At 44.4% G+C, this 16784-nt stretch overlaps 1 protein-coding gene across 1 annotated transcript; it reads left to right on the forward strand.

Moving 5' to 3' along the window:
• Window positions 1–3413: 3413 nt before the first annotated feature.
• On the forward strand, window positions 3414–10176 carry LOC307136032 (zona pellucida sperm-binding protein 4-like; the record flags this gene model as incomplete). Its single annotated transcript, XM_079832778.1, has 8 exons — window positions 3414–3417; window positions 8734–8838; window positions 8915–9102; window positions 9174–9271; window positions 9353–9510; window positions 9597–9789; window positions 9859–10006; window positions 10087–10176. The coding sequence occupies 8 exons, from the start codon at window positions 3414–3416 to the stop codon at window positions 10174–10176; spliced, it is 984 nt and encodes a 327-aa protein (XP_079688904.1).
• Between the last annotated feature and the right edge of the window lie 6608 nt (window positions 10177–16784).

The raw sequence follows: 16784 nt of genomic DNA on the forward strand, positions 1-16784 counted from the left end.
TATCATCAGCAAACTTGATGATTGAGGTGGAGCTGTGTGTGGACAAACAGTCATGGGTGTAGAGAGAGTAGAGCAGGGGACTCAGCACACAGCCCTGTGGAGCTCCAACACTCAGGGTGATGGAGGTGGAGGTGAACTGGCCTACTCTCACCGCCTGGGGTCTGCCAGTGAGGAAATCTTCAATCCAGAGGCAGAGAGAAGAATTCAGGCCTAGATCCAGGAGTTTGTGTGTTAGCTTAATGGGAACTATGGTGTTAAAGGCTGAGCTATAGTCAATAAATAGCAGCCTGACATAGTTCCCACTTTTGCTGTCGATGTGAGTGAGGCAGGAGTGAAGGACGTGAGAAATGGCATCTTCAGTCGATCTATTGGGACGATAGGCAAACTGAAGAGGGTCCAAAGTGTCAGGAATGGAGGAGCAAATGTTGTTTTTAATGAGTCTCTCAAAGACCTTCATGACTAAAGATGTGAGAGCCACTGGACGATAGTCATTTAGGCAAGAGGGTTTACTGATCTTAGGTACAGGGATGATGGAGGATCGTTTGAAGGAGGTGGGGACAACAGATGTAGCAAGGGACTCGTTAAATATGGATGTAAAGAGCCCTGCGAGCTGATCAGCACAGGACCGCAGAACACGACCTGAAATACCATCCGGCCCAGCAGCTTTCCTGACATCCACACGTTTGAGTGCTCTCCGAACCTCCTCCTCCGAGACAGAGATCACGTGACTGTTGCTGCTCTGAGGGACTCTCTCTGACGCGTCACTCGCCGGAGTCGCGCTGCCGCGATTACCATCAAAGCGAGCGTAGAAAGAGTTTAACTCGTTCACCAGCAACGGATCAGCTCTCACCTCTGCAGAGGATTTAGTTCCAAAAGCACAGATGGTCCTCAGTCCCTGCCACATCCGCCGGGAGTCGTTGAGTTGGAAATGAGATTCCACTCGGTCTTTATAGCGGAGTTTTGCGGCTTTAACGGCGCGCCGGAGGGCATAACATGAAGCTTTGTACTCCCTCATATCCCCCGTTTGGAGACCGGCATTGTACGCGTTAGTGCGCGTGTTAACTGCAGTGCGGATTGAACTGTCCACCCACGGTTTCTGATTAGGGAAGGACGTTATAGTTATTGTTTGTGTGGCTTGCTCTGTCAGTGTGTTGATAAAGCAGAGCGCCACTTCTGTGAACTCGCTGACGTCTTCAGAACTCGCGCGGAACATGTCCCAGTCGACGTCATCAAGAGCTGCCTGTAGCGTGATCTCTGAATGGGATGACCAGCGTTTGACTTCCCTCCTCACCGGGGGCTCTTGAACGAGCCTTTGTTTATATTCCGGTGTGAGGAAAATGGCGGCATGGTCCGATTTGCCAAAAGCTGGCTGTGAACGAGCTTTGTAGGCGTTCTTAAACGGAGAGTAGCAATGATCCAGTGTGTTTGCTCCTCGTGTGGGACAGGAGACATGCTGGTGAAAGTTTGGCAATACTTTCTTTAGGTTAGCTTTGTTAAAATCACCCGCGACGATGAAAGCAGCGTCGGGGTGTTTGTTTATGAAGCCGCTGGTCACATCATGGAGGGCAGATAAAGCCAGCCCCGTGTCTGCCTGTGGTGGAATATAAACGGCAGTGGCGATGACCGAGGAAAACTCCCTCGGCAGGTAGAAAGGCCGGCACATGAGAGTTAAATGTTCCAAGTGAGGCGAGCAGGATCGCGAAAGAATGGAGATGTTCCTAGGATCGCACCATTTCTTGTTTATCATGAAACACACTCCACCGCCTTTAGATTTCCCGGCCTCGGCTGTTCTGTCCATCCGAAAAACAGAGAAGTTCTCGGACGGCGTCACGGCTGTATCCGGGACCGCTGGCGTGAGCCATGTTTCGGACAGACAATAGATGTTGCAGTCTCTCATGTCCCGTTGAAAACTTATCCTGGCTCTAAGATCGTCCATCTTATTCTCCAAGGATTGGACATTTGCGAGCAAAATGCTCGGGAGAGGAGGACTGAATGCTCTTTTTCTCAGTCTGTTGCGGATCCCAGCGCGTTTCCCGCGGTGTTTTTTGAATCTTCGCCGTCGACTCGAGTGGCCATTGTTCAACTCGGCGTCCCGGCGAATATCAGATGGAAGATTGGAGAAAGTGTCCTGAAACAGGTCAGTGTAGCAGTAACCAATTTCCAGAAGTGTTTTGCTGTCGTAACAGATCAAAGCAGATGATCCGTTGGAAAAAATAGAGAGTAAAAGAGAGTAGAATAATAAATAAAAGCAAAGTCTTAGCGGAGCGACCTGAACGGCGACCGAACACGGCGGCGCCATCTTACCGGTGAAGTGAAGCCTTTGGATTGGAGGTATCCCGTCGTTCCCGAGGTGCAGAGCGAGTTGGCGGTGGACTTCCAGTTGAGGCAACCCGTGACTCCCAGCAGCGTAGCGGTTCAATGCGGAGAGAACCGGGTTCTTGTAGAAGTCCAGCAGGACTTGTTTAGCAATGGTCAGTTGATCCAGCCAACTGGTCTGTCTTTAGGTGGATGTTCTGTTGTTGGTCAGGACTCTGAGTCTAGGGTGCTCATCTTTGAGTATGAATTACAGGACTGCAACAGTGTGCAGATGGTAAGAACTCCTAAATCTTAATTGGTTGTTTGTTCAAATTGAGGATATCCAAAGTCCTCTTCAAGGACCGTCCGTTCACACTGCTGTTGTATTTGCATTGCCAGGGCAGCTGGCATAACATTTCTTAAGGCCCGTTCATACCAATGCATGTTTTAAGCTCTGCAGTTGTTTTCTCCTGCTTTAAGTGTTTGTCCACCGTATTGCACAATGCACTTTCTCTCATTCATAATAATGATTACACCTTGATGAGGAACTTATGTTTTAACTACAATCTCTTACAGATGAATGAGGATGAGCTTGTCTACACTTTCTCTCTTACCTACACCCCTGAGGCTCTTGCAGGTACTCCGATTACCCGGGCCGATGGTGCAATTGTTGGCGTTCAATGCCACTATCAAAGGTAAGTGACCTCTGTGACTTTCACTGCTTGTGCAACTGGGAGACCATTTAATGGGTACTTTCATGAACCACAGGCTACACAATGTAAGCAGTGATGCCTTGAGGCCAACATGGGTCCCTTATGCCTCAACCAAGGTTGGTGAAGAAGTCTTGATGTTCTCCCTGAAGCTCATGCTGGGTAAGTGCACTTTCTTTGGACCTTCGACCTTGCAAATGTGGCTCTTCCTAGGGTGTTCCTTCTCTTTTGTAGACGATTGGTCCTACCAGAGGCCTTCATACTCCTATTTCCTGGGTGGTGTTATTAACATCGAGGCATCTGTGAAGCAGTACAATCATGTGCCTCTGCGTGTGTTTGTGGACAGCTGTGTGGCCACTCAAGTGCCTGACGTGAACTCCCTTCCGAGATATTCCTTCATTGAGAATCATGGGTAAGGTCATGGCTCTAGATGTTATAGGACTGTTTTGTTTGCTCTTTTTAAACATTCATGAGTTGCTCTTTGTGGTGACTTTGTCGTCAGGTGCTTTGTGGATGCCAAGGCTACAGCTTCCAGCTCCCGCTTCATGCCTCGGTCCCAGGTTGACAAGATCCAGTTCCAGCTTGAGGCATTCATGTTCCAGGAGAGCACCAGTCCATCTGTATGTACCACAAGAGTTAATTTGACTTCTCTTCCCATCTGCTTTGGTTTTCTGACTTGTCTGTCATCCCTTGTAGATCTACATAACATGTGTTCTGAAGGCAACTATTGCTTCTGCACCCAGTGACGCTCAGCGCAAATCCTGTTCCTTTGCCAATGGGTACGTTGCACTTATTATTATATTTAATTTCTTTGCTCATGTTGAAAGTGCTTTGTCTTGTTGCAGGTGGTTTGCTGCTGATGGAAATGACCAAGTTTGTGGTTGCTGTGACTCAACATGTGGTCCTGATGGTGGAATTGCTGCTTCTCCTTATGGAGGTCGGTAGCTCTTGCTTTAAGCTTGCTTTTGATGTTTTAAGTGCTCCTAACTTTGCTCTTTCTTCTCTCTAGGTGTACAGTGGGAAGGCAAGGCAACACTTGGTCCTGTAATTGTTCAAGGGCAAAAGAAAGTTTCTCAATAAAACTGACATCAATCCTTGCTTGTATCTGACTTTTCACTTTGCTTCATGTCTGGTTTAACTGCTTTTGACCTGGAAAGAGTGCCTTATTCTGCAAATGTGGTGGAACTGACTGTACCTTTGCAAGTCCCAATAAGTCTGAAACCCTATGGCTGCATGCTATGTGACTTGCAGAGGTACAGAAGTTATTATTTTTCTCCGTATGGAATTTAAACTTCTCAAGGTTAGTGTGGGGAGCGGTGCACAACCTGACGCGGGGCTAGTTGTAACAGTTTAACTTTCCACACATGCCGGGATGATGAAACCTAATGTATTTACTAGTTGCCATATCAACATTATTTAGTGACACTGCACCAATTAATAATTATTTGGACGCGCTCACTGAACATTTAACAAAACGTTTATTGAAAATAAGACCAATCTGTTTAACAGTTGAGAGTTCTAATGCTGCTCTAACCAGCAGAAGATACTAGACGGGTTTAAATCCCAGTTGCACAGGTGGGGCATGTTGTAACTGTTACAATGTGCCCCTATTAGAACTATTCTATTGAGGAAAGAATAACAGTCAATGTTCAGAAGTTATGGTTTTTAACTTCTGTATAACTGTTTGTCAGTATAGTTTTAATGATTAAATGGCATTATTTTATTTGAAAGTTAATTTGTATTTTGACTTAGTTTGTCTTGTTTTATTGTATCTGAACCTCAAGCTGTCATGTTAATGTGCCCCACCTATGGGGCAGGCTGTCATATTTCACTTTCTTTTGGGGTAAATCGAAAGCATACACTGGATTAATGATTAGCAATCAAGGTTTACTGAGTTTTACACGATTCTTTTGTAGTGTGTTTTTTTTTTGGTGAAGTTTATTAAAATAAATATGGTCACCTGTGTAGCTACTTTCTTCTACTTCTCTCACTGCGGTTTCCTGATGGTTTATAGAACAATTACTCTGAGTCGCCCTCTGTCGTTTCACAGAATAGTACAACGGCGAGTGCGTCAAGTATAAACGCCTCGTCCGTTTGGGGATTGACAAAGTGTGTGTTGGTTGAAACCTTTGCTAGGGGAAAGAATTGTGTTTTGGTAGTTTTAGTGCATTTTGAATGTGAAATTATCTGCTGCGCCGAGCTGAAAGTTTGTTAGGAGAACTGTGTGAAGAGTTTTGAAAAAGTGTCCTAAGTATTGAGAAATGGGTCCTAGCAATTGTATATTAAAAAACCCCCACTGTAAATGGCAAGAGGCATCCTGCACAGGCAAAACAACCAATTAATATTATTCAACATATCCTAGCTTTTTACCGAAAATATTCAGATGTAACCCCCTTTGTAATAATTAACATTTTCATAAGTAACTGTAATTTAATTACACTTTTTTTTTCTCAGTAACTGATTACAGTTACATTTATTTTGTAATTAAAGTATATATGAGTAGGTTCGTCCCCTCTGTCATAATCAAGGAGTCGAGGGTCTGTCCACATAAACCTCTCTTGTCCACTTGTGGAACACTTCAAACTGGCGACAGGGATTGCCCCAAGGGGAAGTGCTTAGGGAGGTTTGTGAGTGTGTTGCTAAATTTGGAACTACAGACTATTACTATTTCTGCCATATAAAGATATTGTAAAAGTAGTAATGCTAGTTAATATTTCTGCATGTCTACAAGCAAAGCGGAATGCACCAAACATCTACCCAAAGTACTTTGGGCAAGCTCCAGTAGCAAACCTGAGCATGAACCTTTTTATTTGTCTTCAATATGACAAATCTGACTAATTGGATTAAATATAGGGGAGAGCAGGGCACAACCTTACGCTTTTTGACTGTCTCAGTTTGTGTAAATTCACTTGGGGTTCAGAGTATTTATTTTTTCTCACATTAATTCTCCACATGTCTAGTACAATTATGTGGTTTTGTTTCATTAATACTGTGTATACTTTTTTTCTTGATTTACCCCGAAAGAATGGAAGTGAAATGTGACAACATGCCCCATGGGTGGGGCACATTGTAACATGACCAAATGACAGCTTAAAATGTTACCTGATATAATAACAAAAAATACAAGACAAACTAAAATATTTTGTCAATAAAATACAATTATTAACTTTTTAATTTGTAATGATTAAAATTATACAGATTTTTGGCTAAATACAGCTAAACAGCATAGTTAAAAACATAATGATAATGAATAATTTCTGATCATTGACTCTGTCATTATTCACCCTTTTCTCATGGTTTCTCAAAAGAATTCATAAAAGTATAGAATATAATAGCGTAGTTCTAATAGGGGCTCATTGTAATGCAGTGTTTCAACGCACCCCACCTGCGCAACTGGGATTTAAACCGTGGCTCATGTCTTCTGCTGTTAGATCAACATTAAAGAACAATCTCAACTGTTAAATAACAGATATAAGATTCAAATAATATCAGATTTTTCTTGTTTTAAATAAACACAAAAAACAGAGATGAAAAATAAACTTAAGTAAGAAATTTACTTTTTGCTATGGTTAAATAAATGTTCAGTAATATCTTCCAAAGATTATTTAATTTTGCGGCTATTTTTTCTCTAAATAATGTTGATATGGCAACCAGTAAATACACTAAGTTTCTAAGTTTCGTCATCCTGGCATGTGTGGAAAGTGTTAAACCATGTGTGTTACAACTAAAGCCTAGTTCAGACTGCACGATTTTCAAACTCGTCGGATCACAGTTCTTTTCACACTGCATGACTATCTGGGCCAGCATTCAGTCACTGCTGTGTTCACACTGCACGATGGATCGGCGACAGAGGGTTTCACACTGCATGACTGTACAAAAGGAAAAATCGCCGACAGCTCTGTCCCGTCCGCGAACTACGTTTCACAAGCAAACATACGCAAGAAGTGAGAAGGAAACAACGCGAGATAACACGTGCGTCAGACCGGAGTTCTTGTGCCAGACTGGAATTGTTATTAAAAATATAGACTGCAGTTCAGAAACTTGCTATCCAAATTGTCTGTGCGCTGATTTGCAGCAAAAAGGAGAAAAAGAAAAAAGATTATGGTGGAGGAAATGGTTGGGGAGACACAGGGAGCAAGGATTGTGTTCTGCAAAGAGAGTTTGAGGTAAATAAATAATTTTGCAGTGTGCTGCTGCTGCGGCTGGTCAAGCAAATGTTTGTGCTTTGTTTCTGCTTATATATATATATATAAAAAATACGGATATTCTGGTCTATAACTCCTCCCCGAACCTCCCGCTGCCCTGTATCTTGCTCTCTCATTGGCTGTCGGTCATCGCAGATGTATTTTTCAGTCAGAACTCATTTCACACAGCAGGAGTTTGAATCGCCGACAGGTCCAGATATTTAGCATGCCAAATATCTCGCGAGCGTCGGCAACTCATCGGTGATTGTCTCTGATCGCGTCTTTGATCATTCACACTGCGTGATTGTCACTCGCGTGCACAAGCACCGATTTGCCTATCATTTCAGCCATTTGTCTGCGATTTCCCAAAACCTGTCGGCGAGTCAAAATCGGGGCTAAAATCGGGCAGTGTGAACTTGGCATAACCCCGCGTTAGTTTGTGCCCCGCACTCCCCTACATCACATGCGTATGATTTTGATGAGAATTTTCTGGTAGCATAAACTCCCATTTGGGCAAGTCTGGAGAATCATGACTCTTAATGAAGAGGGAGGGATCATTGTTAATTAGCCAAAATCTGTAGAATACAAAAAGACCAAAGGGCATCATCTCAACAGTGTGACTAGTTGTTGAACAATGGCAGGAAGCTGGTGTGCTGTTCAATCTCTGGCACTTTGTGTGTGGTTTTGTACTTTTTGTCATGCTGTTCCACAGTGGAGTAATCTGCCCCAGAATCCTCTGATGTTAAAGCAAATTGACCAGCGGGTTCAACAACAAGCTAGTCAACAGTTTCCTCAGAAGGTTCAACAGCTAGCTAGTCAACATAGTCAACAGTTTCCTCAGAAGGTTCAACAGCTAGCTAGTCAACAGTTTCCTCAGAAGGTTCAACAGCTAGCTAGTCAACAGTTTCCTCAGAAGGTTCAACAACAAGCTAGTCAAAAGTTTCCTCAGAAGGTTCAACAGCTAGCTAGTCAACAGTTTCCTCAGAAGGTTCAACAACAAGCTAGTCAACAGTTTCCTCAGCAGGTTCAACAACAAGCTAGTCAACAGTTTCCTCAGCAGGTTCAACAACAAGCTAGTCAACAGTTTCCTCAGCAGGTTCAACAACAAGCTAGTCAACAGTTTCCTCAGCAGGTTCAACAACAAGCTAGTCAACAGTTTCCTCAGCAGGTTCAACAACAAGCTAGTCAACAGTTTCCTCAGCAGGTTCAACAACAAGCTAGTCAACAGTTTCCTCAGCAGGTTCAACAACAAGCTAGTCAACAGTTTCCTCAGCAGGTTCAACAACAAGCTAGTCAACAGTTTCCTCAGCAGGTTCAACAACAAGCTAGTCAACAGTTTCCTCAGCAGTTTCAACAACAAGCTAGTCAGTTTCCTCAGCAGTTTCAACAACAAGCTAGTCAACAGTTTCCTCAGCAGATTCAACAACAAGCTAGTCAACAGTTTCCTCAGCAGGTTCAACAACAAGCTAGTCAAAAGTTTCCTCAGCAGGTTCAGTCTAAGCAGCCAGTGGCGCAGGCAGAGCCCCTTGACAAATGTGCTGTAGCTGATTATGAGCAGATCCAATGTGGCCCACCTGGTATCAGTGGTGCTGAGTGTGACGCTATCAACTGCTGCTTTAATGGACAGCAGTGTTTCTATGGGAAGGCAGGTAAGAGTGAGTCAATGTTAAGGTTTTCATGTTAAACCACTCCTCAGTAATAACCTGCTCTTGTACCTTGTTCCAGTGACTGTCCAGTGTATAAGAGATGGTCAGTTTGTGGTAGTGGTGGCAAGAGATGTTACACTACCTCGCTTGAGCCTGGATTCAGTCCATCTCCTGGGTGGAAACGACCCACCTTGCAGTCCTGTGGGATCTACACCTTCCTTTGCTATATACCAGTTCCCTGTCACTGCATGTGGCACAAGCATGATGGTGAGTAGCTGCTTGTGGTTCAGTTCTGCATGGCTTAGAATGTCCTGGATGCCAACAGTTACTATTTGCAGGAGGACGGTGGATATGTGGTGTATGAGAACCGAATGACCTCCTCGTATGAAGTGGGTGTTGGACCACTTGGTTCCATCACAAGGGACAGCCATTTTGAGTAGGTTTTGTTGTTGTTTTTTTTAATTAGAAAAAATATGAATCCTTGACAAAGGCTACAAGCTCACTATTTGTTGTCTAGGCTTCTCTTCCAGTGTAGGTACTCTGCTACTTCTGTGGAAGCTCTGGTTGTGGAGGTCAACACTGTTCCTGCACCTCCACTAGTAGCGGCTTCTGGACCCCTCAGGGTGGAGCTTAGACTGGCAAATGGTCAATGTGTCACCAAAGGCTGTGCAGAAGGTAAGTGTCTGTCCAAGTATGCACAAGTATTTTCTAAAAATCCAGATTGCAGCAGTTTCTGGTTAAACGCTGGTTTTCTTCCCCAGGGGATGAGGCATACACGTCCTACTACGGTGATGCTGATTATCCCGTCACAAAAGTCCTGCGGGAGCCTGTGTATGTTGAGGTGCGCATTTTGGAGAGGACCGACCCCAACATTGTCCTAATGCTTGGACATTGCTGGGCGACATCAACCCCCAGTCCACTCAGTCTACCCCAGTGGGACCTTCTGGTTGATGGGTGAGTAAGGCCAGTCTTTATCCATCTAGTGTGCTGTAAGGCAGTTCTGACTGCCTCTTTACCTTTCAGATGCCCTTACCAGGATGACCGTTACCTGACCTCATTGGTTCCGGTGGCTGGATCTTCTGGTCTTCAGTTCCCAACCCACTACAAGCGCTTTGTTGTGAAGATGTTCACATTTGTGGATCCAGCATCACTGGCTCCTCTACAGGAAACCGTATGCTCTGCAGCCTTACCTGAATCCTTAATATTAGGTGTTTTTCTTTCTGTGGCTTATCCCTTTCCCCCCTCTGTTAGATCTTCATCCACTGTAGTACAGCAGTGTGCCATCCCTCTTCTGGCTCCTGTGAGCAAAGCTGCACTAGGAAAAGTGAGTGCTTGTTGTAAACTGACTTCAGGAACCATGAGAATTTGGTTTTTAAATGCCTCACGATTCTACCATTTTCTTTTCCAGGAAGAGATGCTAACGTCAAGACCATCTCTAGTGGGCAAACTGTGGTGTCTAGTGGAGAAGTTACCCTGGTCATGTGACTTTAGTAGTTTTAATAAACTTCTTAACTCCACTGTCTCTTTGGTATTGATTTTTCATGACTGTTCTCAGTTTGATTTATTGGGCTACACTACTAAACAGGAGTTCCCTTTTTTGCATCTGCAACGAAATGAGTATCAACCTGCATTGTCTTATTTATTTTAAATCCCAAATTGTGACCAGCCTTTTTTCTTTAGGCTAGCCCCAATGTTTATTGAAAAGTAGACTGGTGCTTTAATAAAAGCTGGTTTAGTCCCTTAACTGGTGGGAGTTGCTGTCACACTGGAGTTGCTGTCTGCAGGCCTGTTTACACCTGGTAATAAAGCGTTTATCAGTCCAATCACAAGTGGACTATGCTAAATACAGGTGTAAATGCGGTCTAAAATGTTTTAAACTTGTCTTGTTTTTTTTTGTTGCTTTTAACCTTACTCATGAAAGGGGTCTATAAACCGTTTCCAGAACGGTTAAAAACAGAATGTGGAAGGCAATCCATGGCGTCAAGGAAATGCATCCCATTTTAATTATATTTAACTGGTTTGAAGAGCTAACTGTTGGTGAATTAGGTTTGTGAAATAAACATTTCAAAATGGGGTCTATTATATTTGTCCATTTTAGTGTCCCATCCTTAACTTAAGTCTTAGTCCTGTTAACTCTTCTTGCTCTTTGTATCACATTTTGGTGGAAAATTTGAGAAAACGTAGGTCTGTGGCCAGTTGCATAAACTGCTGATGTTAAAGAATAAGAAGCTGAGGGCAAGTGGACAAAGGAATGACTGTTTCAATTAACTTTTTCATGCCCTTCCTTCCCTCCCTATCTTCCCTCTGTGTCGTTGATTTTGTACCAGGAGATTTTTTGTAGGTATTGGGCTGTTACATGTGTGTACCGAATTTCATACCTGTACGTGAAACGTAGTGGGAGGGGCACTTTGTTGAAATGTTGTAGGTGGCGCTATCGAGCCATTTTGCCATGCCTAATTCTGAAACTCATATGTAGATGTCTTCAGGCTAGGACTCTTATCAAACATCTGAAGTTTGGGGCAGATCGGACATTGTATGCCTGACTTACAACAGCTTCCTGTGTCGTGGCGAAACATCAGACTTTGTCAGGCCTTTGTCACAATTTAACATCACCAAGGCCTGATATGATGACCAAATATGATGATGTTATAGTTAAATCTCAATGAGGAGTTAATCACAATGTAAAACAAGGCATTTCCTGTTGCCCGCAGGTGGCGCTATGACTGTAACTGAATATTGGCATGTAGATGTCTTCAGGTCAGGACTCTTATCAAACATGTGAAGTTTGGGGCAGATCGGAAATTGTATGCCCGAGTTACAACAACTTCCTGTTTTATGGCGAACCATCGAAATTTGTGAGGCCGCCACTGACACGACCATCAGGGAAAACTCAAGATCTTTGCAATTTAACATCACCAAGGCCTTTAGATTAGACTGTGCAAATATGATGTTGATCTGATTAAATCTCTAGGAGAATCTCTGCAGAGAATCCAGTAGATGGCGATGACACTTTGCAAAGAAACACTACGTGCCTATAGACTAAACACGCAATATGCATGCACATGATGTCACAGTTTTCACAAATGCATGTTTTTGTAGTTTACATGGAGACAATAATGGTATCATTTTCAAAAACTTGAACTTTGAAGCCCTGTTTTTAAAAGTTTGCATTTTTAAGGGCCACAAAGCACTGTTGTTGTGTAAATGAACACAATGCATTTAAAGTTTTATTTGAAAATGGTGTCATGTAAATGTCCCCCTCAATTTGTCAGATAAGAGAGACATACAAATTGTGCAGAGCTGTAGGTCCCAGAGATGCATATAAACTCTACAGGTCCAGAGGAGAATCAACGGCAATCAATTAAACTAAAAGGGGATGAGCCACCTTCATTCAAAGCTGTACAAAATGGCTAAGCCAAGCACTGGTGTGTGTTGTGGCATTTGTGTCAAAGTTTGCTAGGATGGGGCTTCTGAAAGGTGTGTTAGTGGTGGTTGTGATTGTTGTGTTTGATCTGCCTGATGCATGGGGAAGTTTGATGCACAGTCAAAGTCCAAGAAGCATGGGGCCAAAATCAAATCCAGATTTCAGAAATCCTGCCTTTTCTGCTCCAGAACTCTGGAATCCTTTGCAAGTGGCTTCTCCATTTCAGAGTCCTTTGGGTCCTGCCTCCCGAGGCCTTGCACAGGAGCCTTTTGGCCTTCAGGAGAAGCAGCTGTTGCAGGGTCCAAGATTCAAGATTCAAGATTCAAGAGTTTTATTTGTCACATACACAGTTATATACACAATATACAACTGGCAGTGAAATGTAAACAGGTCCGCTCCATGGACAGTGCAAATAACAGTTACAAGAAATTAAAATAGAAATAGAATAAAATTAGAATAAAAAGTATTAACATAAGTAGAATTATAAATAAATCAAGTAAAAGATAAAAATAGGAAATAAGATAAAAATAAAATATAAAAATTAAAATATAAAAATATAAAAAAATAAAAAAATAAGTGGATATGATAAGTGAGATAAACTGTAGACTTAGAAATAAGTGGTTAACATAAATATATATATATATATGTATATATAAAGAAGTATAATGTGCAAGGTTTATTACAGGTTGTTACGCAGTAACAATAGGAAAGTAAAGTGCAGTGCAATGGCAGTATGTGGATGTTAATGTATAAACTGGATGTTTATGTGTGTGCGGGGGTGAAGTGAAGTCACGTGACTGAGTTCAGGAGTCTGATGGCCTGGGGGAAGAAACTCCTCCTGAGTCTTTCAGTCTTTGCCATCAGGCTACGGAAGCGCTTACCAGATGGCAGCAGGGTGAAGTGAGAGTTTGCAGGGTGATTAATGTCTCTGATGATTTTAGTAGCTCTACCTCTGCAGCGTTTGGTGTAGATGTCCTGCAGAGACGGGAGAGCTGAGCCTGAGATGCGCTCGGATAAGCGCACCACTCTTTGCAGGGCTTTGCAGTCGTGACTGGTGCTGTTCCCGTACCACGCTGTGATGCACTGAGTCAGGACACTTTCTATCGCCCCTCGATAGAAAGTTTTCAGGATGGCTGGTGAAACCCTGAATTTCCTCAGCTGGCGCAGGTGGTACAGTCTTTGCCTGGCTTTTTTCACCTGTGTCTGGATGTGTGTAGTCCAGGTCAGATCCTCGGAGATGTTCACACCCAGGTATTTGAAGCTGCTCACTCTCTCTACCGGTGTCCCGCTGATCATGAGAGGGGAGTATGACCGATGCTGTCTCTTCCTGAAGTCCACAATCAGTTCTTTGGTCTTGTTAACATTCAGAGAGAGACAGTTGTCCTGGCACCATGATGTCAGTTGCTCCACTTCGTCCAAGTATGCCGTCTCATTGTTGTTGGAGATGAGACCCAGGACAACAGTATCATCAGCAAACTTGATGATTGAGGTGGAGCTGTGTGTGGACAAACAGTCATGGGTGTAGAGAGAGTAGAGCAGGGGACTCAGCACACAGCCCTGTGGAGCTCCAACACTCAGGGTGATGGAGGTGGAGGTGAACTGGCCTACTCTCACCGCCTGGGGTCTGCCAGTGAGGAAATCTTCAATCCAGAGGCAGAGAGAAGAATTCAGGCCTAGATCCAGGAGTTTGTGTGTTAGCTTAATGGGAACTATGGTGTTAAAGGCTGAGCTATAGTCAATAAATAGCAGCCTGACATAGTTCCCACTTTTGCTGTCGATGTGAGTGAGGCAGGAGTGAAGGACGTGAGAAATGGCATCTTCAGTCGATCTATTGGGACGATAGGCAAACTGAAGAGGGTCCAAAGTGTCAGGAATGGAGGAGCAAATGTTGTTTTTAATGAGTCTCTCAAAGACCTTCATGACTAAAGATGTGAGAGCCACTGGACGATAGTCATTTAGGCAAGAGGGTTTACTGATCTTAGGTACAGGGATGATGGAGGATCGTTTGAAGGAGGTGGGGACAACAGATGTAGCAAGGGACTCGTTAAATATGGATGTAAAGAGCCCTGCGAGCTGATCAGCACAGGACCGCAGAACACGACCTGAAATACCATCCGGCCCAGCAGCTTTCCTGACATCCACACGTTTGAGTGCTCTCCGAACCTCCTCCTCCGAGACAGAGATCACGTGACTGTTGCTGCTCTGAGGGACTCTCTCTGACGCGTCACTCGCCGGAGTCGCGCTGCCGCGATTACCATCAAAGCGAGCGTAGAAAGAGTTTAACTCGTTCACCAGCAACGGATCAGCTCTCACCTCTGCAGAGGATTTAGTTCCAAAAGCACAGATGGTCCTCAGTCCCTGCCACATCCGCCGGGAGTCGTTGAGTTGGAAATGAGATTCCACTCGGTCTTTATAGCGGAGTTTTGCGGCTTTAACGGCGCGCCGGAGGGCATAACATGAAGCTTTGTACTCCCTCATATCCCCCGTTTGGAGACCGGCATTGTACGCGTTAGTGCGCGTGTTAACTGCAGTGCGGATTGAACTGTCCACCCACGGTTTCTGATTAGGGAAGGACGTTATAGTTATTGTTTGTGTGGCTTGCTCTGTCAGTGTGTTGATAAAGCAGAGCGCCACTTCTGTGAACTCGCTGACGTCTTCAGAACTCGCGCGGAACATGTCCCAGTCGACGTCATCAAGAGCTGCCTGTAGCGTGATCTCTGAATGGGATGACCAGCGTTTGACTTCCCTCCTCACCGGGGGCTCTTGAACGAGCCTTTGTTTATATTCCGGTGTGAGGAAAATGGCGGCATGGTCCGATTTGCCAAAAGCTGGCTGTGAACGAGCTTTGTAGGCGTTCTTAAACGGAGAGTAGCAATGATCCAGTGTGTTTGCTCCTCGTGTGGGACAGGAGACATGCTGGTGAAAGTTTGGCAATACTTTCTTTAGGTTAGCTTTGTTAAAATCACCCGCGACGATGAAAGCAGCGTCGGGGTGTTTGTTTATGAAGCCGCTGGTCACATCATGGAGGGCAGATAAAGCCAGCCCCGTGTCTGCCTGTGGTGGAATATAAACGGCAGTGGCGATGACCGAGGAAAACTCCCTCGGCAGGTAGAAAGGCCGGCACATGAGAGTTAAATGTTCCAAGTGAGGCGAGCAGGATCGCGAAAGAATGGAGATGTTCCTAGGATCGCACCATTTCTTGTTTATCATGAAACACACTCCACCGCCTTTAGATTTCCCGGCCTCGGCTGTTCTGTCCATCCGAAAAACAGAGAAGTTCTCGGACGGCGTCACGGCTGTATCCGGGACCGCTGGCGTGAGCCATGTTTCGGACAGACAATAGATGTTGCAGTCTCTCATGTCCCGTTGAAAACTTATCCTGGCTCTAAGATCGTCCATCTTATTCTCCAAGGATTGGACATTTGCGAGCAAAATGCTCGGGAGAGGAGGACTGAATGCTCTTTTTCTCAGTCTGTTGCGGATCCCAGCGCGTTTCCCGCGGTGTTTTTTGAATCTTCGCCGTCGACTCGAGTGGCCATTGTTCAACTCGGCGTCCCGGCGAATATCAGATGGAAGATTGGAGAAAGTGTCCTGAAACAGGTCAGTGTAGCAGTAACCAATTTCCAGAAGTGTTTTGCTGTCGTAACAGATCAAAGCAGATGATCCGTTGGAAAAAATAGAGAGTAAAAGAGAGTAGAATAATAAATAAAAGCAAAGTCTTAGCGGAGCGACCTGAACGGCGACCGAACACGGCGGCGCCATCTTACCGGTGAAGTGAAGCCTTTGGATTGGAGGTATCCCGTCGTTCCCGAGGTGCAGAGCGAGTTGGCGGTGGACTTCCAGTTGAGGCAACCCGTGACTCCCAGCAGCGTAGCGGTTCAATGCGGAGAGAACCGGGTTCTTGTAGAAGTCCAGCAGGACTTGTTTAGCAATGGTCAGTTGATCCAGCCAACTGGTCTGTCTTTAGGTGGATGTTCTGTTGTTGGTCAGGACTCTGAGTCTAGGGTGCTCATCTTTGAGTATGAATTACAGGACTGCAACAGTGTGCAGATGGTAAGAACTCCTAAATCTTAATTGGGTTTGTTCAAATTGAGGATATCCAAAGTCCTCTTCAAGGACCGTCCGTTCACACTGCTGTTGTATTTGCATTGCCAGGGCAGCTGGCATAACATTTCTTAAGGCCCGTTCATACCAATGCATGTTTTAAGCTCTGCAGTTGTTTTCTCCTGCTTTAAGTGTTTGTCCACCGTATTGCACAATGCACTTTCTCTCATTCATAATAATGATTACACCTTGATGAGGAACTTATGTTTTAACTACAATCTCTTACAGATGAATGAGGATGAGCTTGTCTACACCTTCTCTCTTACCTACACCCCTGAGGCTCTTGCAGGTACTCCGATTACCCGGGCCGATGGTGCAATTGTTGGCGTTCAATGCCACTATCAAAGGTAAGTGACCTCTGTGACTTTCACTGCTTGTGCAACTGGGAGACCATTTAATGGGTACTTTCATGAACCACAGG

The sequence above is a fragment of the Gobio gobio genome, assembly GCF_949357685.1.
Source record: "Gobio gobio genome assembly, chromosome: 13".
NCBI lineage: Eukaryota > Metazoa > Chordata > Actinopteri > Cypriniformes > Gobionidae > Gobio > Gobio gobio.